Below are 26,143 nucleotides of genomic sequence, written 5' to 3'. Positions count from 1 at the left end.
GCGCCTTGTGGCCGCTGACCACCCTCCCCTCCCAGGAGCTGCTGGAGGAGATCGAGCGGTACGGCGAGAAGGTGGATGAGTGCCAGCAGCTGGCCAAGCAGTACATTAATGCCATCAAGGTGAGGCTTCCTGGCTTCCTGCTACCCGCACGGAGGCTTGGCCGCCCGAGGAGGTCTTGCTGTGCTGTCCGCGGTGCCCCCCAGCCCAGGCCACACCTGCAAGAGCCTGGGGCAGGTTCCAGGGTACGGTGAGGGGAATGTGAAGCTGGCAGCTGACTCTTGTTGTCTTCGTAGGACTACGAGCTCCAACTGGTAACGTACAAGGCGCAGCTGGAGCCAGTGGCCTCCCCAGCCAAGAAGCCCAAGGTCCAGTCCGGATCTGAGAGCGTCATCCAGGAGGTAGGGCCGGGGGTGCTGCTGCTGGGGCTGGGCGGGGTGCACGGGCCCCGTGGCTCAAGGCAGGCCTGACCCCGGATGCCTCCTTCCCCGTGGCCCCCAGTACGTGGACCTGCGCACGAGGTACAGCGAGCTCACCACGCTCACAAGTCAGTACATCAAGTTCATCCGCGAGACCCTGCGGCGCATGGAGGAGGAGGAGGTATGTCCTGTTGGGGTGGGAGTGCCGTCCTCCTGCCCGCCCCGCCCCGGTGCTGCCCCGGGAACCTGAGACCACTCAGGATGGCTCTCGCCCCTCCCTCCTGCCTGGTGCTGTCAGCACCCTCCCCTGCAGCACGGCCCGCCCCCCCCCTTGCCCTGGCGCTGCACTGCTGTCCCCGTGGTGGCTGGCACCTCCTCTCTGTTGGCACGTGCTCCCTACCAGGCGTCCTCCTGGCTCTCTTGTGTCTGTTCCTCCTGGGGGTCCACGTGGCCTCTCCGCTTGGCCACTTGCCGTGGAAGGGCTGGGGACGGAGGGTCCCGGAGTGTCTCGGCAGGGCAGGTGGCTCCCTGTCCGTTCCTTCTGCTTCCTGGGTGGATTCGCCGTCTGGCCTACGTGCGGCCTCCTCTCTGCAGGCTTGCAAGCCCTGGGGGCTGCGCTGCTGTCTCACGCTGGCTGCCCCGGCTCAGCTCGGGGAGAGGGGCCCTGTGGGCAGAGCCCAGCCAGCAGGTGTTCAGCAGCGCTCTGGCAGGGCGGTGTGGTGGGCGCGGCTCGCACGCCCTGCGAACTTCCTGCTTTGCTCTCTCTCTCTCTCCCTGTCCATCTGTCTCGGTGGCCTGTCTGCGGGAAGAGGGGAGGACGCCTGGGCCTCCTCCCCCAGGCTGGTGAGCACGGTGGGGCCAGGCTGCGCTCGCTGCCCTGAGTGCCCTGGGCGGGTGCACGCTGTCTCCCTCGGCCGCGCTGTGACCTCTGTCCTCCCTCGACCCTCCCACCCCTACCCCCGCACCGCGCTGTCGGAGTGAACTGTGGTGGTGCCGTGTCCTGTGAGTGCCCGGCGGCCCGCCCTGTGCTCACGGCTCTCTCTGGTTCTCTCCCTCTCTCTGCCGCCGCCGCAGAGGCTGGCTGAGCAGCAGCGGGCAGAGGAGCGGGAGCGGCTGGCCGAGGTGGAGGCCGCGCTGGAGAAGCAGCGGCAGTTGGCCGAGGCCCACGCGCAGGCGAAGGCGCAGGCCGAGCGGGAGGCGGAGGAGCTGCAGCGACGCATGCAGGAGGAGGTGGCGCGGCGGGAGGAGGCCGCGGTGGACGCACAGCAGCAGAAGCGGAGCATTCAGGAGGAGCTGCAGCACTTGCGGCAGAGCTCGGAGGCCGAGATCCAGGCCAAGGCCCGGCAGGTGGAGGCCGCAGAACGCAGCCGGGTGCGCATCGAGGAGGAGATCCGCGTGGTCCGCCTGCAGCTGGAGGCCACCGAGCGCCAGCGGGGCGGGGCCGAGGGCGAGCTGCAGGCCCTGCGTGCGCGGGCGGAAGAGGCCGAGGCGCAGAAGCGGCAGGCGCAGGAGGAGGCGGAGCGCTTGCGGCGGCAGGTGCAGGACGAGAGCCAGCGCAAGCGGCAGGCGGAGGCGGAGCTGGCCCTGCGCGTGAAGGCCGAGGCCGAGGCGGCCCGAGAGAAGCAGCGGGCCCTGCAGGCACTTGAGGACGTGCGGCTCCAGGCCGAGGAGGCGGAGCGGCGCCTGCGGCAGGCGGAGGCCGACCGGGCCCGCCAGGTGCAGGTGGCCCTGGAGACGGCGCAGCGCAGCGCGGAGGTGGAGCTGCAGAGCAAGCGCGCCTCCTTCGCCGAGAAGACCGCGCAGCTGGAGCGCACGCTGCAGGAGGAGCACGTGGCCGTGGCACAGCTGCGCGAGGAGGCGGAGCGGCGGGCGCAGCAGCAGGCGGAGGCCGAGCGCGCCCGGGAGGAGGCGGAGCAGGAGCTGGAGCGCTGGCGGCTGAAGGCCAACGAGGCGCTGCGCCTGCGGCTGCAGGCGGAAGAGGTAGCCCAGCAGAAGAGCCTGGCGCAGGCTGAGGCCGAGAAGCAGAAGGAGGAGGCGGAGCGGGAGGCGCGGCGCCGGGGCAAGGCGGAGGAGCAGGCCGTGCGGCAGCGGGAGCTGGCCGAGCAGGAGCTGGAGAAGCAGCGGCAGCTGGCGGAGGGCACCGCGCAGCAGCGCCTGGTGGCAGAGCAGGAGCTGATCCGGCTGCGGGCCGAGACGGAGCAGGGGGAGCAGCAGCGGCAGCTGCTGGAGGAGGAGCTGGCGCGCCTGCAGCGGGAGGCGGCCGCAGCCACGCACAAGCGCCAGGAGCTGGAAGCCGAGCTGGCCAAGGTGCGGGCTGAGATGGAGGTGCTGTTGGCCAGCAAGGCGCGCGCGGAGGAGGAGTCCCGCTCCACCAGCGAGAAGTCCAAGCAGAGGCTGGAGGCCGAGGCCAGCCGGTTCCGCGAGCTGGCCGAGGAGGCCGCCCGCCTGCGCGCCCTGGCTGAGGAGACCAAGCGGCAGCGGCAGCTGGCCGAGGAGGATGCGGCCCGGCAGCGGGCGGAGGCAGAGAGGGTGCTGGCCGAGAAGCTGGCTGCCATCAGCGAGGCCACGCGGCTCAAGACCGAGGCCGAGATCGCCCTCAAGGAGAAGGAGGCGGAGAACGAGCGTCTGCGGCGGCTGGCGGAAGACGAAGCCTTCCAGCGGCGGCGGCTGGAGGAGCAGGCCGCCCAGCACAAGGCGGACATCGAGGAGCGGCTGGCGCAGCTGCGCAAAGCATCAGAGAACGAGCTGGAGCGGCAGAAGGGGCTGGTGGAGGACACGCTGCGGCAGCGGCGGCAGGTGGAGGAGGAGATCTTGGCCCTGAAGGCGAGCTTCGAGAAGGCGGCTGCCGGCAAGGCGGAGCTGGAGCTGGAGCTCGGGCGCATCCGCAGTAACGCCGAGGACACACTGCGCAGCAAGGAGCAGGCTGAGCTGGAGGCCACGCGGCAGCGGCAGCTGGCGGCTGAGGAGGAGCAGCGGCGCCGCGAGGCTGAGGAGCGCGTGCAAAAGAGCTTGGCTGCTGAGGAGGAGGCCGCGCGGCAGCGCAAGTCTGCCCTGGAGGAGGTGGAGCGGCTCAAGGCCAAGGTGGAGGAGGCCCGGCGCCTGCGTGAGCGAGCGGAGCAGGAGTCGGCTCGGCAGCTACAGCTGGCCCAGGAGGCTGCCCAGAAGCGGCTGCAGGCCGAGGAGAAGGCGCATGCCTTCGCCGTGCAGCAGAAGGAACAGGAGCTGCAGCAGACACTCCAGCAGGAGCAGAGCATGCTGGAGCGGCTGCGGGCCGAGGCGGAGGCGGCGCGGCGGGCGGCCGAGGAGGCGGAGGAGGCACGGGAGCGGGCCGAGAGGGAGGCAGCACAGTCCCGGCGGCAGGTGGAGGAGGCCGAGAGGTTGAAGCAGCTGGCCGAGGAGCAGGCGCAGGCCCAGGCTCAGGCGCAGGCCGCCGCGGAGAAGCTTCGCAAGGAAGCGGAGCAGGAGGCGGCGCGGCGGGCGCAGGCAGAGCAGGCCGCCCTGAAGCAGAAGCAGGTGGCCGACGCCGAGATGGAGAAGCACAAGAAGTTTGCTGAGCAGACTTTGCGGCAGAAGGCGCAGGTGGAGCAGGAGCTGACCACGCTGCGGCTGCAGCTGGAGGAAACCGACCACCAGAAGAGCATCCTGGACGAGGAGCTGCAGCGGCTGAAGGCCGAGGTGACCGAGGCAGCCCGCCAGCGCAACCAGGTGGAGGAGGAGCTCTTCTCCGTGCGCGTGCAGATGGAGGAGCTGAGCAAGCTCAAGGCACGCATCGAGGCGGAGAACCGTGCGCTCATCCTCCGCGACAAGGACAACACGCAGCGCTTCCTGCAGGAGGAGGCTGAGAAGATGAAGCAGGTGGCGGAGGAGGCTGCCCGGCTGAGCGTGGCCGCCCAGGAGGCAGCCCGGCTGCGGCAACTGGCCGAGGAGGACCTGGCACAGCAGCGGGCCCTGGCGGAGAAGATGCTCAAGGAGAAGATGCAGGCGGTGCAGGAGGCCACTCGCCTCAAGGCCGAGGCGGAGCTGCTGCAGCAGCAGAAGGAGCTGGCGCAGGAGCAGGCCCGACAGCTGCAGGAGGATAAGGAGCAGATGGCACAGCAGCTGGCTCAGGAGACGCAGGGTTTCCAGCGGACGCTGGAGGCGGAGCGGCAGCGACAGCTGGAGATGAGCGCCGAGGCTGAGCGCCTCAAGCTTCGCGTGGCCGAGATGAGCCGGGCCCAGGCCCGCGCCGAGGAGGACGCCCAGCGCTTCCGCAAACAGGCCGAGGAGATCGGCGAGAAGCTGCACCGCACCGAGCTCGCCACACAGGAGAAGGTGACGCTGGTACACACGCTCGAGATTCAGCGGCAGCAGAGCGACCATGACGCCGAGCGCCTACGGGCGGCTATCGCCGAGCTGGAGCGTGAGAAGGAGAAGCTCCAGGAGGAGGCCACGTTGCTGCAGCAGAAGTCTGAGGAGGTACCGGCCGTCCCTCCACGTGCACGTGGGTGGGCCCTGGGTGGAGGCCCGCTCTCGGGGGTCCCCTGATGTCCCTGACTGTCCCCTCCCCTCTTTCTAGATGCAGGTGGTGCAGCAGGAGCAGCTGCTGCAGGAGACGCGGGCCCTGCAGGAGAGCTTCCTGTCCGAGAAGGACCGCCTGCTGCAGCGGGAGCGCTTCATCGAGCAGGAGAAGGCCAAGCTGGAGCAGCTCTTCCGGGACGAGGTGGCCAAGGCGCAGAAATTGCGTGAGGAGCAGCAGCGGCAGCAGCAGCAGATGGAGCAGGAGCGGGAGCAGCTGGTGGCCAGCATGGAGGAGGCCCGGCAGCGCCAGCGCGAGGCGGAGGAGGGCGTGCGCCGCAAGCAGGAGGAGCTGCAGCTTCTCGAGCAGCAGCGGCAGCAGCAGGAGCGACTGCTGGCCGAGGAGAACCAACGGCTGCGCGAGCGGCTACAGCGCCTGGAGGAGGAGCACCGGGCCGCCTTGGCGCATTCGGAGGAGATCGCCGCCTCCCAGGCCGCGGCCTCCAAAGCCCTGCCCAACGGCCGGGATGCGCTTGACGGCCCAGCCGCGGAGGCAGAGCCTGAGCACGCGTTCGATGGCCTTCGGCGGAAGGTGCCAGCCCAGCGGCTGCAGGAGGTGGGCATCCTGAGCGCGGAGGAGCTGCAGCGGCTGGCCCAGGGCCGCACGACAGTGGCCGAGCTTGCTCAGCGGGAGGACGTGCGCCAGTACCTGCAGGGCCGCGGTGGCATCGCCGGGCTGCTGCTCAAACCCGCCAACGAGAAGCTGAGCATCTACGCGGCCCTCCGGAGGCAGCTGCTGAGCCCAGGCACAGCACTCATCCTGCTGGAGGCGCAGGCGGCCACCGGCTTCCTCCTGGACCCCGTGCAGAACCGACGGCTGACTGTCAACGAGGCCGTGAAGGAAGGCGTGGTGGGGCCTGAGCTGCACCACAAGCTGCTGTCGGCCGAGCGCGCCGTCACCGGCTACAAGGACCCCTACACCGGCGAGCAGATCTCACTCTTCCAGGCCATGAAGAAGGAGCTCATCGTGCGCGACCACGGCATCCGCCTGCTGGAGGCCCAGATCGCCACGGGCGGCATCATCGACCCGGTGCACAGCCACCGGCTGCCCGTGGACGTGGCCTACCAGCGCGGCTACTTCGACGAGGAGATGAACCGCGTGCTGGCCGACCCGAGCGACGACACCAAGGGCTTCTTCGACCCCAACACGCACGAGAACCTCACGTACCTGCAGCTGCTGGAGCGCTGCGTGCTCGACCCCGACACGGGCCTGCGCCTGCTGCCCCTCACGGACCAGGCCGCCAGGGGCGGTGAGCTGGTCTACACCGACTCCGAGGCCCGGGATGTGTTCGAGAAAGCCACTGTGTCTGCACCATTTGGGAAGTTCCAGGGCAGGACGGTGACCATCTGGGAGCTCATCAACTCCGAGTACTTCACGGCGGAGCAGCGGCGGGATCTGCTGCGGCAGTTCCGCACGGGCAAGGTCACCGTGGAGAAGATCATCAAGATCGTCATCACGGTGGTGGAGGAGCACGAGCAGAAAGGCCAGCTCTGCTTCGAGGGCCTGCGCGCCCTGGTACCCGCCGCTGAGCTGCTGGAGAGCGGGGTCATCGACCACAACCTCTACCGCCAGCTGCAGCGGGGCGAGCGCTCTGTGCGAGAGGTGGCCGAGGTGGACGCCGTGCGGCGGGCCCTGCGGGGCACCAGCGTCATTGCAGGGGTGTGGCTGGAGGAGGCAGGACAGAGGCTGAGCATCTATGAAGCCCTGAAAAAGGATCTCCTGCCTCCAGAGGTAGCAGTGGCTCTCCTGGAGGCCCAGGCCGGCACTGGCCACATCATTGACCCCGCCACGAGCGCCCGGCTCACCGTGGACGAGGCGGTGCGTGCCGGCCTGGTGGGGCCCGAGCTGCATGAGAAGCTGCTGTCGGCCGAGAAGGCCGTGACGGGCTACAAGGACCCGTACTCAGGGCAGAGCGTTTCTCTCTTCCAGGCCCTGAAGAAGGGCCTCATCCCCAGGGAGCAGGGCCTGCGTCTGCTTGATGCCCAGTTGTCCACGGGCGGCATCGTTGACCCAAGCAAGAGCCACCGCGTGCCCATGGACGTGGCCTACGCCCGGGGCTACTTGGACCAGGAGACCAGCCGAGCCCTGTCGGCGCCCCAAGACGAAGCCAAGACCTACCACGACCCCGGCACGCAGGAGCCCGTCACCTACGGCCAGCTCCAGCAGCAATGCCGGCCCGACCCGCTGACGGGGCTGAGCCTGCTGCCGCTCTCGGAACAGGCCGCTCAGGCCCGGCGGGAAGGGCTCTACTCCGAGCTGCAGGCCCGTGAGACTTTTCAGAAGACCCCCGTGGAGGTCCCTGTGGGCAGCTTCAAGGGCAGGACAGTGACGGTGTGGGAGCTCCTGAGCTCCGAGTACTTCACGGCCGAGCAGAGACAGGAGCTGCTGCGGCAGTTCCGCACGGGCACCGTCACCGTGGAGAAGATCATCAAGATCGTCATCACCATCGTGGAGGAGGTGGAGACTGTGCGGCAAGAGAGGCTGTCGTTCAGCGGCCTCCGTGCCCCGGTGCCAGCCAGCGAGCTCCTGGCCTCCGGGGTCCTCAGCAGGACCCAATTTGAGCAGCTCAAGGACGGCAAGACGTCGGTGAAAGACCTGTCAGAGCTGAGCTCCGTGCGGACGCTGCTCCAGGGCAGCGGCTGCCTGGCCGGCATCTACCTGGAGGACTCCAAGGAGAAGGTGACCATCTACGAGGCCATGCGGCGGGGCCTGCTCAGGCCCAGCACAGCCACTCTCCTGCTCGAGGCCCAGGCGGCCACGGGCTTCCTCATTGACCCCGTGCGCAACCAGCGCTTGTACGTCCACGAGGCCGTGAAGGCGGGTGTGGTGGGGCCTGAGCTGCACGAGAAGCTGCTGTCGGCCGAGAAGGCCGTGACCGGCTACAAGGACCCGTACTCGGGCAGCACCATCTCGCTCTTCCAGGCCATGAAGAAGGGCCTGGTCCTTCGGGAGCACGGCATCCGCCTGCTGGAGGCCCAGATTGCCACAGGCGGCATCATCGACCCGGTGCACAGCCACCGGCTGCCCGTGGACGTGGCCTACCAGCGCGGCTACTTCGACGAGGAGATGAACCGCGTGCTGGCCGACCCGAGCGACGACACCAAGGGCTTCTTCGACCCCAACACGCATGAGAACCTCACGTACCTGCAGCTGCTGGAGCGCTGCGTGGAGGACCCCGAGACGGGCCTGCGCCTGCTGCCCCTAAAAGGCGCCGAGAAGACGGAGGTGGTGGAGACCACGCAGGTGTACACGGAGGAGGAGACCCGCAGGGCGTTCGAGGAGACGCAGATCGACATCCCTGGCAGCGCCGGCCGCGGCGGCTCCACTATGTCCCTGTGGGAGGTGATGCAGTCGGACCTGATCCCAGAGGAGCAGCGGACCCGGCTCATGGCGGACTTCCAGGCTGGCCGCGTGACCAAGGAGCGCATGATCATCATCATCATCGAGATCATCGAGAAGACCGAGATCGTGCGCCAGCAGAACCTGGCCTCCTATGACTACGTCCGGCGCCGCCTCACTGCCGAGGACCTGTACGAGGCCCGGATCATCTCCCGCGAGACCTACAGCCTCCTCCGGGAGGGGACCAAGAGCCTCCGACAGGTGCTTGAGGAGGAGGAGGCCTCGCGCTACCTCTACGGCACGGGCTGCGTGGCCGGCGTCTACCTGCCGGGCTCCAGGCAGACACTCACCATCTACCAGGCCCTCAAGAAGGGGCTGCTGAACGCCGAGGTGGCCCGCTTCCTGCTGGAGGCGCAGGCGGCCACGGGCTTCCTCCTGGAGCCCGTGAAGGGCGAGCGGCTGACTGTGGACGAGGCCGTGCGCAAAGGCCTGGTGGGCCCCGAGCTGCACGACCGGCTGCTCTCAGCGGAGCGGGCCGTGACCGGCTACCGCGACCCCTACACCGAGCAGACCATCTCCCTCTTCCAGGCCATGAAGAAGGACCTGATCCCCACCGACGAGGCCCTGCGGCTGCTGGACGCCCAGCTGGCCACGGGCGGCATCGTGGACCCGCACCTGGGCTTCCACCTCCCCTTGGAGGTGGCCTACCAGCGTGGCTACCTCAACAAAGACACGCACGACCAGCTGTCAGAGCCCAGCGAGGTGCGCAGCTACCTGGATCCGTCCACGGACGAGCGCCTCAGCTACACGCAGCTGCTCCGGCGGTGCCGCCGCCATGAGACCAGTGGCCAGATGCTCCTGCCCCTCTCGGACGCCCGCAAGCTGACCTTCCGCGGGCTGCGCAAGCAGATCACGGTGGAGGAGCTGGTGCGTTCGCAGGTCCTGGACGAGGCCACCGCGCTGCAGCTGCAGGAGGGCCTGACGTCGGTGGAGGAGGTCACCAAGAACCTGCAGAAGTTCCTCGAGGGCACGAGCTGCATCGCGGGCGTCTTCGTGGACGCCACCAAGGAGCGGCTGTCGGTGTACCAGGCCATGAAGAAGGGCATCATCCGCCCCGGCACGGCCTTCGAGCTCCTGGAGGCGCAGGCGGCCACCGGCTACGTCATCGACCCCATCAAGGGGCTGAAGCTGACCGTGGAGGAGGCCGTGCGCATGGGCATTGTGGGTCCCGAGTTCAAGGACAAGCTGCTGTCGGCCGAGCGCGCCGTCATCGGCTACAAGGACCCCTACTCTGGGAAGCTCATCTCCCTGTTCCAGGCCATGAAGAAGGGCCTCATCCTGAAGGACCACGGCATCCGCCTCCTGGAGGCCCAGATCGCCACGGGCGGCATCATCGACCCCGAGGAGAGCCACCGGCTGCCCGTGGAGGTGGCCTACAAGCGCGGCCTCTTCGACGAGGAGATGAACGAGATCCTGACCGACCCGAGCGATGACACCAAGGGCTTCTTCGACCCCAACACGGAGGAGAACCTCACGTACCTGCAGCTGATGGAGCGCTGCATCACGGACCCCCAGACGGGCTTGTGCCTGCTGCCCCTGAAGGAGAAGAAGCGGGAGCGGAAGACGTCCTCCAAGTCGTCGGTGCGCAAGCGCCGCGTGGTGATCGTGGATCCCGAGACGGGCAAGGAGATGTCCGTGTACGAGGCGTACCGCAAGGGCCTCATCGACCACCAGACGTACCTGGAGCTGTCCGAGCAGGAGTGCGAGTGGGAAGAGATCACCATCTCGTCCTCGGACGGCGTGGTCAAGTCCATGATCATCGACCGCCGCTCAGGCCGCCAGTACGACATCGACGAGGCCATCGCCAGGAACCTCATCGACCGCTCGGCGCTGGACCAGTACCGCGCGGGCACGCTCTCCATCACGGAGTTCGCGGACATGCTGTCAGGCAACGCCGGCGGCTTCCGCTCCCGCTCCTCTTCCGTGGGCTCCTCCTCCTCCTACCCCATCAGCCCCGCCGCCTCCCGGACCCAGGCGGCCTCCTGGTCAGACCCCACCGAGGAGACGGGCCCCGTGGCCGGCATCCTGGACACGGAGACGCTGGAGAAGGTGTCCATCACCGAGGCCATGCGCCGCAACCTGGTGGACAACATCACCGGGCAGCGGCTGCTGGAGGCCCAGGCCTGCACGGGCGGCATCATCGACCCCAGCAGCGGCGAGCGCTTCCCCGTCACGGACGCCGTCAGCCGGGGCCTGGTGGACAAGATCATGGTGGACCGCATCAACCTGGCGCAGAAGGCCTTCTGCGGCTTCGAGGACCCGCGCACCAAGACCAAGATGTCGGCCGCGCAGGCCCTGAAGAAGGGCTGGCTGTACTACGAGGCGGGCCAGCGCTTCCTGGAGGCGCAGTACCTGACGGGCGGCCTCATCGAGCCCGACGTGCCGGGCCGCGTGCCCCTCGACGAGGCCCTGCAGCGGGGCATGGTGGACGCCCGCACGGCCCAGAAGCTGCGGGACGTCGGCGCCTACTCCAAGTACCTCACCTGCCCCAAGACCAAGCTCAAGATCTCGTACAAGGACGCGCTGGACCGCAGCATGGTGGAGGAGGGCACGGGGCTGCGGCTGCTGGAGGCCGCCGCCCAGTCCACCAAGGGCTACTACAGCCCCTACAGCGTCAGCGGCTCCGGCTCGGCCGCCGGCTCGCGCTCCGGCTCGCGCACGGGCTCCCGGGCCGGCTCCCGCCGGGGCAGCTTCGACGCCACCGGCTCCGGCTTCTCCATGACCTTCTCCTCGTCCTCCTACTCTTCCTCAGGCTACGGCCGCCGCTACGCCTCAGGGCCCGTGTCCTCCCTGGGGGGCCCCGAGTCCGCGGCGGCCTGACCCGCTGCCCGCACCCCGCCCTCCCGCTCTGCATGTGGCCCGGCTCCCCGCTCAGGCGTTGGGGTCTTTAACGTTTAAAGGTGTCTTCCTCCCAAGCGGTGCCTAAAGTTTAACCAAAAAGAAAAAAAACCGGACTAATGTATGAATATCGAGCTGCTGTCCAGACGGCCCGTGTCCCGGGGGACTCGTCCCCCAGGCCTTCCTGCTCCTGTCTACCTGCCACTCACCACAGCCAGGTGCCTTGGAGGGTCCCGAGCCAGGCCCCCAGCCCAGCCCGCCGGTCTCTCCGGGGAGGGTTTTGTCCGGGCAGGGTCCCCGCAGCCCTACTCTCCGGGCTCACGGACGCCCAACCGCCCGTCCCAGCCGCCCGGGGACACGGGGCTCGGCGCCGGGGCCAGCAGGGCCCTCAGGACCAGCTTTCCTCCCCCTCTTTCCAGGACTGACTTCCTCGCTCAGCGGGCCTGCTGGCGGGGAAGGGGGGAGGGCGGCTGGGTCCGCATCTCTTCCGGCCTGCCCGGAGGAGCCCCTGCCCCACGGGAAGATGAGGGTCCAGTCTACAGAACCAGCTGGCCCGGCCGGGCCTCCCCTGTGCCTGGCTCCTGCCTGGCCCCGCGCCCCAGCCCATGACACTCTCCCAAGACCCCAGGCCTCTGGCTTCAGCCTTCCAGCCTCAGCCCCCTAGTAAGTGCCTTCAGTGTCCTCCCTCCCACCCCAGGCCCCGAGGACCCAGAACTGGGGTGGGAGGGAGGCCCTCCTGGTGAAAGACTCGCCACGGGCCCAGCTCCCGGGCATGCCAGCCCCCGGGCCGGGCTGGGTACGGCTGGGGCTTCTGCAGGGCTCTGCTCCCCTGCGGCGCCCCCGGGTGCTTCCTGCCTGTCTCTGGGGGGAGCCTCACCCTTCTTCTGGCGCCGGGACAGGCAGCCCAGCCCAGGGCCACCCCTCCCGTTCCACCTTGGTGGCTTCCACCCCTGCCTCCACCCTCTGAGCTTTGCATGTCCCACTAACCCAGGCAGGCGGCGGGTGGAGGCGCCAGGCTTCCGGCAGCCTCCATGAACACTAACCCGACCATGGGTGGGCCTGCAGCGCTCACCCCAATAAAAGCAATTCCAACCTTCTGTGGTTCTACGTGGCTTTTCTGTACTGGGGCCCCGTGTGTGCTGGGGTGGGGGGTCCTGTGCCGTAGGCCCCGAGCGTGGCCGGGGCAGAGGAGCAGGGCCCGGCCCGACACAAACCCACCCGAGCAGAGGCCAGGCGGCCCGCTCCCCACCACCCCCCCCGGGCCCGCAGGGCTCCGTTCACTGCTGGCACTTCTGTCCCAGGGGGTCTGCGTGCTCTCGGGTCAGCTAACATGGGCTGCCTCCAGCCCCCCACCCCGCAGCCCCTCGGGGAGGACGCGGTTGAGAGCCGCAGCAGCTGGGCGGTGGGGGCATAGCCTCCTCCCACCCCGGCCCCCAAGTCCACGCTGTGCCCCTCATGTCTGGTTGGTGCCAGCCTCCAGGGATCTTTCTGGGAAAACCTCCAAGAGCAAGGTGAGCGGGGCCAGGGGCAGCGCCCCTGAGCCACGGGGCCAGAGGCCACGACTGATGCTTTCCTGCCCGCTTTGCCCTGGGTGAGGGCCACCGACCGAGACCCCGGTCCTTGGGCATCTGAATCCGGGTTCCTGGTTCCTTGTCTGGCTCTCCCTTTGGCCCCACTTCCGTTTACAACAGGGCGTGGGGGTAAACGCCCAGTCGCCGTGTCCCTGCCAGGTGACATCCACAGTGAGCCCCCTATCGCAGGTCCCTGGCCACCGGCCCTCGGGCGCTGCTGCTCCTCCTGGGCGCCGGGCCTGCTGGTCTCCCACGGCCCCCGGTGCAGGCCTGGGAAGCGCACATGCCTCAGTGGGCCCCGGCGAGCGTGCTGGGTGGACCACTGCTTCCACCCCTGGGTCCCAGACCCGGGTCCCCCCTCCGGGGGCCACTGAGGCAAGAAACCAGCCCCATCCTGAAGGACGGCGCTGCCCGGCCAGCAGCATCTGCGGGGTCCTGGTCCGGGCACCCAGGCCACATCGGCAGTGGGCCCCGGACAGGCCGAGCCTGAAGCGCCTGGGAGCACAGGTGGCCTGAAGGTGACTGTCGGCTGCGCCACCTCACCCAGCAGCGGCCCCGCGGCTTCTGCAGGGGCCTGGTCGTTGGATTAAAAGGGCAGACGGTGCGCAGCAGCCCTGCTGACCCCTGCCGTTGCAACCGGGAGGCGATATTTTATATTTATGACGCTGCGGGGCCTGGGAGGAGCTGGATCAGCCCGCAGCGACCCTGACCCGCGTGCCCCCGTAGAGACCCATGTCCAAGCACGCTCACCCTCTGAGGTCCTGAGGCCAGGACTCGGCACACGGATGGGGCCGCGGCTCACCCCACTCGCGGCCGGGAGAGCCGTGCCCTCGGGCGCAGCCTGCGTGGCAGCCACGCTGACGTCACCCACCCGCTACCAGAGAGCAGCCTGGGCCCAGCGGCCCGCGGGCACTCGGAGCACAGTGCGCTTCCCGGGCCGCACCCCGCCCCGGCCGTCGGGTCCGTTCCCCAGACGCGGAGCCCGTGGTGGTCGCTCGGGTGCGTCTGGCTTATGGAAGTCGTGCTGTCGGGGGCTGCGAGGACGGCCGGGCCAGGGCCCGTGTCCAGCTGCGGGCTGCCCATAGCTGGTACCACGGCCCCCTCCCAGCCATTCATTCACTTGAGAGCGAGCACGAGCAGGCCGAGCAGGCCGAGGGGCAGAGGGAGACGCCGCCGCCCCACTGAGCAGGGAGCCCGAAGCGGGACTCGATCCCGGGACCCCGGGGTCATGACCTGAGCTGCAGGCAGGCGCTTCACCCACGGAGCCCCCCAGGCGCCCCCAGGATTTCACCTGAGAGGTTGCTTCTCCAGTGACAGGGGCCTGAGCTGCGACCCCCCGCATTGGTCATTGGCCAGCGGCTGCCCCGGGTGAGCGCGCCGAGCCCGCGAGGGGGTCTGAGGACGGCCGGCAGCGTCTGCGTTAACCGTGACAGCAGCAGCGACGCAATAGGCCTCGGCGTCCGGCAAACGCCTCCCACCATAAAGTTCCCAGGTAAATCCTAAGGAATATGTCCTCAGATACCTGAGGTCACAAAACAGAGAAGGAGATTCCCCGGGGAGTGGGGTGCAGGGGACAAGACTTCGGTGCGCAGCCGGCACTTCCCTGGGCTGTTTGCTGACTCTGGGAACCCAGAGCCTCAAGTCTGAACAGGTCCTGGGATGCAGAGCGACCTGCACGAGCCGAGGCTCTGGGTGAAATCTGGGTCCTCCTCAGTCTACACGCGGTGAACACATGCACCAGGGAAACCCTGCCGCTGGCAGATGGTGCCAGAAAGGAAACCCCCCAGCCTCTGTCTGGGTCCTGCAGGAATAGCTTCTACTGGAGACATATGCACACATGTGTTGTCAGCCCAACGTGGAGCCTGATGCGGGGCTTGAACCGGCGACCGTGAGCCCGGGACCTGAGCTGAGATCAAGAGTGGGCTGTTTAGCGGGCTGAGCCACCGGCGCCCCTTGCACTGCATATTCATAATCCAGGTCTTCCCCCTGCGTATCTGGGGGAACCACATGCAGAGACACTAAGCACAGCCCCCCATGGATGACGAGCCGGTGCGGGGCGTGAGCCCACACGCCTTCTCTGCAGGTCTCGTCCCCGGGATGTCACAGGACGCCCAGAGCACACCCTGGGCCCCCCGAACGCCATCTCACCATTCAAAAGCAAGAGAGTGGAAATGCGGTGCGTCTGCCAGTTAGAGCCCCGACAGGAAGCGGGGTAGCTGGCGAGAGTTTAAGGAACGGATGGTTTACACAGATGTGGGTGGGGGAGGCCGGTGGCGCGGGAGGGCCACCCGAGCTGGCCGCCACACGTCCACCATCCCGGCGGAAAACTGCCGGTCCTGTTTTGATAGAATGGGTCTCTTTTCCCTGTTCCCAAGGGTGCTTTTTCTTCTGTTTACGTGCCTGGTTCTGTAAAGTCCCCGGTGACAATAGGACAAACTTTATCATCAAAACAGCTGACCCCAGTCAGGGAACATGCAGGGGCTTGGAAGTTCTAGAAGCCCAGCGATTGTCGCAGCCTGGTCAGGGAGGCAATCGGGCTGCCCCAGACCCGGGGCCGTGGCAGCAGGTGATTCTTCAGTGCGAGGGATGGACCAAGGTGTGCTCCAGCCGGGGCCAGCACCCCTGGGACATGCGGGTGTCATGGTTCAGGGACTGAGAAGCTGAGCCTCTCGGCCCTGTGGGGACCATGCCCGCTGATGGCAGAGGGCCTGGCACGGGAGACGGGAGGCCTACAGGCCCGCATGCCCAGTGAGCACGCGTCCACCTGCTGAGGACCTCTCAGGGCAGCTCCACACGCGTGGGCGGGGCCTTGGTGGCAGCACGGGCGAGGCAGGCAGGACCCAGGTTCCTATCTCCTGAACTCTGACCCCTTCCCGTTCGCCCTCCAGGACCGGCGATAGCGGTGTCCAGGCTCCACCTCCCCAGGCCCAGCCCAGATGCGCTGTCCTGGTTTCGGGGCCGCAGCCCACGTTGCCCCAGCAGGCCCCACCGGAACCGGCCGCCCTGTGAGCCCTGGACTTCAGGGGGTGACAGGAGAAGAGCGGAAGCCGCCAGCCTTCCTTCCAGGCACAGAGGCCAGCGGCTCAGGCAACTGTGGCTGCCCGGGGCGGAGGCCGGGAGTCCGCTGGAGGAGGCCTGGCCTTCACCGAGCCTCTGCTTTGGCCTCCAGGCCCCAGTGCCATCTCAGCTCCCGTCCCAACGGGACATCTGTTCCACAGACCCAACATGAAGCAAGGGAGCGCCACCCAAGCAAGACAATCGGCTGCCCTGGGCACCCCGGGCCCAAAACGACGGCAGTTCCCACGAAGCCAGTCCCCAGAAGGGACGGGGCTTCTGCGATCTACTGACAAGGGGTTTCTTGCTCTGCTCGGCTCTCAGGACGTGCGACTTCACAATATGACACGTTGGAAGATGGGACAATCTTAGTATCCGTAAAGAAAACAGGGGCTTGAATCCACCAATTCAAAAAAAATAATAATTAATAGCTCATCTTCAGAGGATACTGGAACCAGCTTACCGCACTCCTACGTATATCAGTTTCGATACTGATAATGCAAGCGAGTCACACGTTGGGAGGTGCGAGGGCAGGACGGCCAGGGGTGCAGCCTCCACTGAGACGGCAGTCGCGCTGGGAGTCTGTCCGGGGGAACCACTAATGGGAATCTGGAGTCTGCTGAGGGTTTGTAAGCTCCAGGGAAAGACTTAGATGGTACCACGTGGTTAAATTAGATAATATGAGCTCTTCGCACCGGAGTGGCTACTCATCCCCCACCCGTCTCAGGCAGGGGCACAAGTCCCCCTGGAGCATCGCGCACACAGCTCTCAGGATCCCGGCTGGACAAAAGGATCCGGTCCTCCAAATATTGGGGATCTGTGCTCTGATCGCTAACGGCTGCTTCTGATCACATAGATGCTGACAGAGAGGGGGAGGCTCTTGCTGCACCCCCCACACTGATGCCAGCCCCTCCCCCTCTGGCTGAAGTGACTTCCAGGGGATTTAAAGGGCTGGAACCAGGGTGTCTGGGTGGCTCAGGTGGCTGGAGCGTATGACTCGGTTTCGGCTCAGGTCGCGATCTCAGGGTCGTGAGATTGAGCCTCTCATGCTCAGAAGAGTCTGCTTGAGATTCTCTCTCTCCCTCTATCCCTCCCACCCCTCTAACATAAATAAATAAATCTTTAAAAAAGTAAAAAAGGACTGGCACCCATTCCGTCAACTTTATTTTCCTCTTTTATCCCTTTTGGAAGCCAAACATTACAGACTAGGACATTCAAAAGCAACTGCATATAAGAGGAAAGTTAGACAGTGACCATCAGGATGCCTGGGTGGCTCAGCGGTTAAGCACCTGCCTTCGGCCCAGGGCGTGATCCTGGAGTCCCAGGATCGAGTCCTACATCTGGCTCCCTGCATGGGGCCTGCTTCTCCCTCTGCCTGTATCTCTGCTTCTCTGCTCTCTGACTGTCGAATAAATAATAAATAATAAAAAAATAATAAAAAATAATAAATAAAAAAATAAATAATAAATAAAATCTTAAAAAAAAAAAAAAGTGACCACTCAGGCACAGTGATAGGAACAGCCTCAGGAAAGAGCAAATAAAACCTGAGGTTTACCCTTCATACTAACCCTTAGCACAGAGACAGCTAATAAAACAGCTAATAATAAAAAGATAATAAACAGCAAACCTTGAGGAAAAAGGAGAATCTGAATCACATTATTAAATTCAAATATCCAGTCTTCAACAGAAAAATCAGAAGGCACACCAAGAAATAGGGAAGCATCCTCATTCAAAGGAAAAAATGTCAACAGAAACTGTCCCTGAAAAAGAACTGAGGGCAGATCTACTATACAAAGATTTTATTTTATTATTTTTTTATTGGGCCCTTCTATATTTTATTGTTAAAAAATCCATACATGCTATGGAGCCATTAAAAATACTTACAACCTCATGATGACACAGAAAATACTCATGTCATAATCCCAGTAATAGTATGAAAGTGTTATAACCTACTTCGTGTCCTCACCCGATTTCCTCCACAATCCACATGTGTTTTTCTTCCTTTCCTCGACAGGGGACTCTACCTGTCAAGGTCACCAGTGACCTTCACCTCGTCAGATCCAGCAGCTACTTTCCTAGCCTCAGCTTCCAGCATAGTTGACCCCTGGTTCTTCTGTGCCAAGACTGGTCCGTATCTACCTCACTGGCTCTATCCACCCCATTCCCCTTCCAGTCTACTGGAATGTTGGAGCACCCCAAGGTCCAACTGGATCCTCTTCTCTTCATCCTCCTTTCATCACTCTCTCCCTAAATGATCACAACCAGTTCCGTGGCTTTGAATTCTCTACGTGGCTCAATGAAGAGTATTTCAGGCATTTAAGTCACACCTCCAGCTCTGACCCCTACACTGACCTCTGGACAGGAATGTATTCAGTTGTCTACTCAACATCTCTTCTTGTCTAAGACGTAAACATCTCGGACTAAATACTTCCAAACAGAATTATTATTATGTCTGTCTTGTTCAGCTCACAGAACAGGGCATGGCCTATAGGAGATTCTCAAGAAATAGTTGCTGAATGAGTAAGTGAAAAAAATAAGCACACGTACAACTATTTGTTGTACAATTATGTTTCACAACATAAGAGTGAGAGGAAAAACACCAAAATATTAACTGTTTGCGCATGAAATTATTAAACTTTTGGAACGCCTGGGTGGCTCAGCTGTTGAGCGTCTGCCTTCAGCTCCAGGGCGTGATCCCAGGATCCGGGATTGAGTCCCGCATCAGGCTCCTTGCGAAGAGCCTGCTTCTTCTTCTGCCTGTGTCTCTGCCTCTCTCTGTGTGTCTCTCATGAATAAATAAATAAAACATTTAAAAAAATAAATTATAAAACTTCTTTCTTCCTTAAGCTCCTTTTCCTTTTTTCAACTTTATTTAGATGGTAGTAGTTAAGACTATCAGACTGATGCTTGGAGACGTCTGCTAGACTGCCACATACCAGGGCACATCCCCACTTTCATCATATGCCAAAGGGGTTTAAAAATAGGCACTGGATGTTATATTATATGTTGGCAAATTGAATTCAAATTTTAAAATGTAAAAAAGGGACACCTGGGTGGCTCAGTGGTTGGGAACCTACTTTCGACTTGGGTCGTGATCCCGAGATCTGGAATCGGGTCCCGCATCAGGGTCCCTGCAAGGAGCCTCCTTGTCTCTCTGTCTGCGTCTCTGCCTCTCTCTCTCTCAGTGTCTCTTGTGAGTAAATAAATAAATAAATAAATCTTACAAAAAATGTAAAAAATATAAATAAAAAAGAAAAAATGCTCCTTAATTATGTTCACCAAGCATTCACAATGTACTTAACTATGAAATTATTGATGTGAAGAGCTTTGCACAGTGCAGGGTACATAGTGAGGGTAATGGCTGTTAGTTGACAATGCTGACAGGCACGTTTTCTTTTATAATAAAAACACATTTTGGGGGGATCCCTGGGTGGCTCAGCAGTTTGGAGCCTGCCTTTGGCCCAGGGCGCGATCCTGGAGTCCCGGGATCAAGTCCCACGTCAGGCTCCCGGCATGGAGCCTGCTTCTCCCTCCTCCTGTGTCTCTGCCTCTCTCTTTCTCTGTGTGTCTATCATAAATAAAAATAAATAAATAAATCTTTAAAAAAAAAACCCACATTTTTTCTTATAGAGCTTTCCTGAAAGAAGAAAAAGAAATCCACACCGGTACCCACATCAGCTGCCTGCCCACTGCCCCGCCGGGGTCCCCGAGAGGCTGTCTATACAAAGATTTTAAAACAATTATCTAAAAGATGCTCAAAGAACTTAAGGGAGATGTGGAGAATATTTTTAAAATGACGTAGGAATAAAATGGAGATAACAGAGAAAATCTAAAGAGGAGCTAAAGAAAAAGTCTGGAGCTGAAAAATACAATAACTGACATGAAAAAATTGCTAGAGGGAGACAAAGGCAGACTTGAGCAGGCACAGCAAAGAGCCAGCAAACTTGACGAGAGGACGGTAGGAATTACCGAGTCTAAAGAACAGGAGAATAAAAATTGAGGTGAGCCTAAGGGACTTGTGGGACATCACCAAACAGATGAATGTATACATCATAGGATCCTAGAAGGAGAGCGAGAGGGAAAGAGACAGAGAATATTTGAAGAAATGATGGCTTAGAACGTTCCAAGTTTGATGAAAGACACAAATATGAACATCCAAGAGGCTCAACAACCTCCAAGCTAAGATGAACCCACAGAAACCCACATAGGGACACATTATAATCAAAACTTCAGAAGGAAAAGACAAACAGAATTTTGGAAGCAACAGGAGAGAAGCAGCTCATCACATCCAACTGGTCCCCAATAAGATAAGGAGCAGATTTCTCATCAGGAGCTTCGGAGTAATATCCAAAGTATTAAGAAGAAAAAAAAAGTCAACTAAGAATCTTATTTCCACCAAAACTGTTCTTTAAGAGTGGCGGAGAAATTAGCACATTCCCAGATACACAAAAACTGAGGGAGTTCATTACCATTAGGCCTGCCCTGAAAGAACTCGAAGGAGTTCTGCAGGGTGAAATGAAAGGACATATTAACATGATAAAAGAAATTCCCTCTTGATCATCTCAATTGATGTAGAGAAAACCATTAGACAGAAATTCAGCACCCTTTCACATTGAAAACACTCAACAAACGGAGTAAAAGAAAACTGTCTCAACATAACAAAAGCCATACTTGAAAAACCCATGGCAAACGTTGTACTCAATGGTGAAATACTGAAAGCTTTTCCTCTAAGGTCAGAATAAAGCAAGGATATCTGCTTTTATTATTTCTCTTCGATATAGTACTGGAAATTCTAGCCAGAGCAATTAGACAAGAAAAAGAAATAAAAGGCATCTTAATTGGAAAGGAAGAAGTAAACTCATCTCTGTTTGCAGATAATATGGTCTTATATGTGGAAAAACTTAATGATTGCACACACACACACACACACACACACACACAAAACCCTGTTAGAACTAGTGAATCCATTCAGTGAAGTAGCAGGACACAAAGTCAACACGCAAAAATTTGTTATGTTTCTGTATACTAATAAAAAACAATCTGAAAAGGAAATTACAAAACAATCCCATTTACAGAGCACCAAGAAGAATAAACAACTTCAGAATTAACCAAGAAGGTGAAAAACAAGGAAAAATACAAATTATTGCTCATAGAAATTAAAGAAGATGTAAAAAATGGAAATGCATTCATGCTCATGGATTGGAAGTCTTACTCTTATGAAAATGTCAATACTACCCAAATGGTCTACGGATTCAGTGCAATCCCTACCAAAATCCTTATCACAATTTTTACAGAAATAGAAAAACTCATCCTAAAATTACATGAAATCTCAAGGGAACCCAAATAGCCAAAACAATCTTGAAGAAGAGGCGGGAGGACTCACACTTCCTGATTTCAAAACATACTAACAACCTACTGTAGTGGAAACAATATGGTAATGGCATAGAGACAGATGTACGGACCAAAGGAATAGAATAGAGAGTCCAGAAGCAAACCTTCACATATGTGATCAAATGATTTTTGTCAAGGATGCCAAGACCACTCAATGGAGAAAGGACAGTCTTTCCAACAAATTGTGCTGGAAAACTGGGCATCCCTGTGCAAAAGAATGATGTTCGGCCCTTTCCTCGCATCATATATAAAAATTAACTCAAAATGGATCAAAGATTTAAGACCCCAAACCATAAGACTGTTAGAATAAAAACAGGACAAAAGATTCATCACTTTGGATCTGGCAGTGATTTCTTGGTTACAGTTAACAAAAGAAAAAGTAAACAAACGGGCCTGCATGAGAACTTAACATTTTTGCACGTCAGTGGATGTTATCCACAGAGTGAAAAGGCAGCCCACAGAACGGGAGAGAACAGTTGCAGATCCCGTATATGATGAAGGATTAGTATCCAGAATATGTAGAGAACTCTTCCAACCACAACCACAGCGACCTGGCCCAACGACGGGCGGGGGGCTTGAACACAAGACGTCCGAATGGCCAACAGGCACACGAGAAGGTGCTCAGTCATCAGGGAAGGTGGTCATCAGCGAAACCCAAATCAAAACTAGGATTAGATACCACCTCACGGCCATGAGGATGACTACTAAAATAAAATAAAATAGGGACGCCTGGGTGGCTCAACGGTTGAGCATCTGCCTTTAGCTCAGGTCTTGACCTTGGGGTCCTGGGATCGAGTTCCACGTAGGGCTCCCCGCAGGGAGCCTGCTTCTCCCTCTGCCTGTGTTTCTGCCTCTCTCTGTGTCTCCCATGAATAAATAAATACAATATTTAAAAAAATAATAAAATAATATAAAATAAAATGCATAACAAGTGTGGGCAAGGCTAGGGAGTGCCCGAACACCCCTTGTGCACTGATGCTGGGAGGGAAGGTGCTAGAATGACGGTGGGAAACCCTACGGCATTTCCTCAAAGTATCAATGACATCGTGACCGTAGGATCCTGCCTTTCCACCCGCGGGCGTCGACGCCAAGGAATTGAAAGCGAAGACTTGAGTACGTACATGTGCACCCGCGTTCCCAGCAGCGATATTCGCAGTAGCTGAAAGATGGAAGTGACACGAGTGTCCATCGACGGAGGAGTGGGCAGGCAAAGGGTCCAGCTGTACGCGGGACGTGATTCAGCCGCCACCGGAAGGACCTTCTGACTCGTAATCGTGGGCGAGCTTTGAAGACACTGTGCTCTGCGAGGTAAGCCAGCCTGGGAAGACGAACGCCGGACGATTCGCGAATAGGAGGCCCGCAAAGTGACAGAGACAGCAAGTGGCAGGGTGACCAAGGGCGGGAGGACGTGACCGTTTGGACTTCGTGTTTGATGGGTATTGTTCCCGTTTTACAGGATGGAAAGGGTTCTGCAGAAGGACAGTGGTGATCGGCTGCAGGCCGGGCACGGGTAGGATCCGCGGAAGCCAACCCTCAAAAGTGGTGAAGGTGAAGGCCGCCCGGGGCTCAGTGCGAGAAGCTCCTGCCTTCGGCTCGGTCATGATCTGGGGTCCCGGGACCGAGCCCCACATCGGGCTCCCTGCTCAGCAGAGCCTGCCTCCCCCTCTTCTTCCCGCCCCTGCTCTCTCTCACTGCCGCGTTCTCTCTCTGTCAAATAAATAAATAGAATCTTTAAAAAAACATTTATGATAGACATAGAGAGAGAGAGGCAGGCTCCATGCCCGGAGCCCGACGCGGGACTCGATCCCGGGACTGCAGGACCGCGCCCTGGGCCAAAGGCAGGCACCAAACCACTGAGCCACCCAGGGATCCCCTAGAATCTTTTTTATAAACATAAATTTTATGAATATTTTACTGCAACAACAACAAAAGGAAATGTAACAATTCTTTTTTTTTTTAAAAAGATTTTATTTATTTATTCATGAGAGACAGAGAGAGAGAGACAGAGAGAGGCAGAGACCCAGGCAGAGGGGGAAGCAGGCTCCATGCAGGGAACCCAATGTGGGACTCGATCCCGGGACCCCAGGATCACGCCCTGGGCCGAAGGCGAAGCTAAACCACTGAGCCACCCGGGCTGCCAGAAAAGATAACAATTCTTTAAAAATTGGAAATAAGCTAAACATCATACAATTGGAGATTAATTAAATCAGAAGGAAAAAAAAGGAGCCAAGCGCCTATCCTGCTTTTCCTATGCAAACGAGACTCTGGGTCAGCAAATAGCGGGGAAGGGCGTTTCTGGCCGCAGAAATACCCCAGCCAGTGGGCAAGGTCGACCCCACGGACCTCGGACCTCGCAACAGACGCACAAAGACCCGGTCCACGTCACCCACGTCCCGTTCTGATGCGTTTCCAAGCCTTCTGGGCATCCCCCCACCTGCACAGCAGGAGGCCCCCCCGGGGCACGAAGCGGCACAGGGCTGGGGGCGGGCAGTGGGACGCGCTGCTGACTCTCTGGGCTTCGTCCCCCAAGGGGGCGGCCCAGCCTCTGGGGCCCTAGCTTAGGGAACCACAGGCCAGTGGACATAGGGGAGCCGGGAGGTTGGGGGAAACCCTCTCCCCTCACCCCGGAAAAGGGGGGGCTTGTGTGTCGGGTCTGGAGCGGGGCAGGCGGAAGCATGGGCCGCCCGCCCCGTTGGCGCTGGGCTGCTCGCCGCCCCCAACCCGCGTACCCTGCGGGGACCACCTGCCTGCCTGTGAGAGCGGGGGCGCTGGGGACCTGCCAGGGGGTGGCCGGTGTCTGTGTGGGGAAGATGGCGCTGCGGGAGTTCCCTCCAACTGGTCCTCCCCATCGACTGGTCCTCCCCATCGACTCCTCCGTCTGTCTTTGTGACTGGCCCTTGGCCAGGCGGGGAGCACAGTCACTGCGAGAGCATTGCTATTTCTTTTTCTTTTCATTTTTATTTATTTATGATCGTCACTCACACAGAAACAGAGAGAGAGGCAGAGACACAGGCAGAGGGAGAAGCAGGCTCCATGCACCGGGAGCCCGACGTGGGATTCGATCGCGGGTCTCCAGGATCGCGCCCTGGGCCAAAGGCAGGCGCCAAACCGCTGTGCCACCCAGGGATCCCTATTTCTTTTTCTTTTAAAGATTTTATTTATTGATTCATGAGAGACCCAGAGACACAGCGAGGCTGAGACCCAGGCAGAGGGAGAAGCAGGCTCCACGCAGGGAGCCCGACGTGGGACTCGATCTCGGGACCCGGGGTCACGCCCTGGGCTGGAGGCAGACGCCCGACCGCTGAGCCACCCGGGCGCCCCGAGGGAGCATGTCCCCTAAGGAGGGGCATCGTGCCACAGACCTCCTTCCTCTTTACACAGCTGTTTCTGTCTTCTGGGATCGGTTCCGCCCGGCGCTGTTGGCAAAGGCGGGTGTTGCCCTGGGACCTCCCAGCAGATGGCGGCCCAGGGCCTTGCTCCGACCGAGGGGTGCGGCCGCGGCGACGCTGCAAGCACAACAGCCCTCGGGACAGAACCCGTCGGGAAGCAAAAGGCCTTCCAGGGCTGCCCCCTGTTGTGCCCAAGATCCCGAATCCGAGAAACCACCGAGGAGCCGACACCGATGCAAACTCCCGAGGGTTTCTTCACAAGCTGGAGCTTGGGTCCAAGCGCACCCGACACAGTGGAGCAGGGACTTGGACCCCGAGACTAAGAGGCGAAGCAGCTTTATAGGGCCAGTGGCCCATGGGATACGCAGAGAGTCGCACAGTCCTGTCGGTCCACACGCAGGTGGCCGATTGAATTACTCCTTACCCTATAGGATCCCCTTGAGCTGGCCTGTTCCTGTGGCCAGAATGGGCGCGCAGTCTTGGCGGGCACAAAGCAGGGTTACATGGTTATGAGCCGATTTCGGATTAGGGTGTGCCCAGGGGCTCGACTAGGGTGGGGCAGCACCTTAATAAGCAGGTCATGTGGGGGTCATAGGGGAGGTGGCGGGTGTAGCACAAAATGGAATCAGTCCTGCTCTGCTTGTCCAGGGGTAGGGGATTTTTGTTAAATTTCCTGGGTCCCCCCCCCCCCCAGCTCTGAGCAGCGCTGCCGGCTCACCTCCAGCGACACCGTCCCAGCAGGGGGCTGCGGGACACTGCTTAAACACGGTTTCTTCCAAATGGTGAAATTGAGGGGAAAAAACCCTTAAAGCTTGTTATTTCATAAAACATAACACTCAAAAGATTTTGTTTTTATTTCAACTTCTTCGGGCACAGAGAATGCCAGGTGATGAGTGTGGCTGCAAAGTGTGTCTCAGTGAAGGCGAAGATGTAATGTGCACGTCAGTAATGATATGGAACATTCGGGCTTTTTCAAAAGTGTAAAAAAGGGCGGCCCGGGGGCCCAGCGGTTTAGCGCCGCCTTCAGCCCGGGGTGTGATCCTGGAGACCCGGGATCGAGTCCCACGTCAGGCTCCCTGCGTGGAGCCTGCTTCTCCCAACCCCTGTGTCTCTGCCTCTCTCTGTGTGTGTCTCTCATGAATAAATAAAATCTTTAAAAAAATTTGTAAAAAATTAGTGGATTAAAAAGTATGATTTAGGTGTTTGCTGCTATCAGTTGCTCACACATAGGTGTCTCCCATGTAATGTCAAGAATCTACTCCTAAAAGTCAGACATTCTCCACAAAAATACCAGTTAGGAGTCTACTTCAAGGGGGGAAAATTGCAACGTAACTAAAAACCAGTATAAGGTCGGTGTGTAAGTAACACATATAAGCGAATGTAAAATGCAAACACGTCCGGGGCGGAGCACGTGCTCACACACCCGTCTGCAGGAACGAGGCCTCTTTCTGCCCCAGGCCTGGCCCAGGCACGCACGCGCAGGTTTGTTCACCCCTGAGCTGTGCAAACGCCCTCATCTGATTACCATCC

At 60.4% G+C, this 26,143-nt stretch overlaps 1 protein-coding gene across 27 annotated transcripts in view; it reads left to right on the top strand.

The window, feature by feature from the left end:
• The window catches only part of PLEC (plectin), a 55,245-nt gene extending 42,940 nt beyond the window's left edge, over positions 1-12,305 (top strand). For 26 of the 27 annotated variants that reach the window (XM_072745765.1, XM_072745764.1, XM_072745762.1 and 23 more), the window contains 5 exons: positions 36-119; positions 294-398; positions 499-597; positions 1,491-4,871; positions 4,972-12,305. In XM_072745765.1, the coding sequence (XP_072601866.1) occupies positions 36-119; positions 294-398; positions 499-597; positions 1,491-4,871; positions 4,972-11,190 (9,888 nt within the window). In that variant the 3' untranslated portion in view covers positions 11,191-12,305. The remainder of the gene's footprint in view (positions 1-35; positions 120-293; positions 399-498; positions 598-1,490; positions 4,872-4,971) is intronic. The other variant, XM_072745785.1, reaches the window with a different exon arrangement.
• Positions 12,306-26,143: the final 13,838 nt, after the last annotated feature.

The sequence above is a fragment of the Vulpes vulpes genome, unplaced genomic scaffold (assembly GCF_048418805.1).
Source record: "Vulpes vulpes isolate BD-2025 unplaced genomic scaffold, VulVul3 u000000671, whole genome shotgun sequence".
NCBI classification, from domain to species: Eukaryota; Metazoa; Chordata; class Mammalia; order Carnivora; family Canidae; genus Vulpes; species Vulpes vulpes.
The sequence above is the reverse complement of the archived record's forward strand: the minus strand, read 5'-3'. Positions and strand labels throughout refer to the sequence as shown.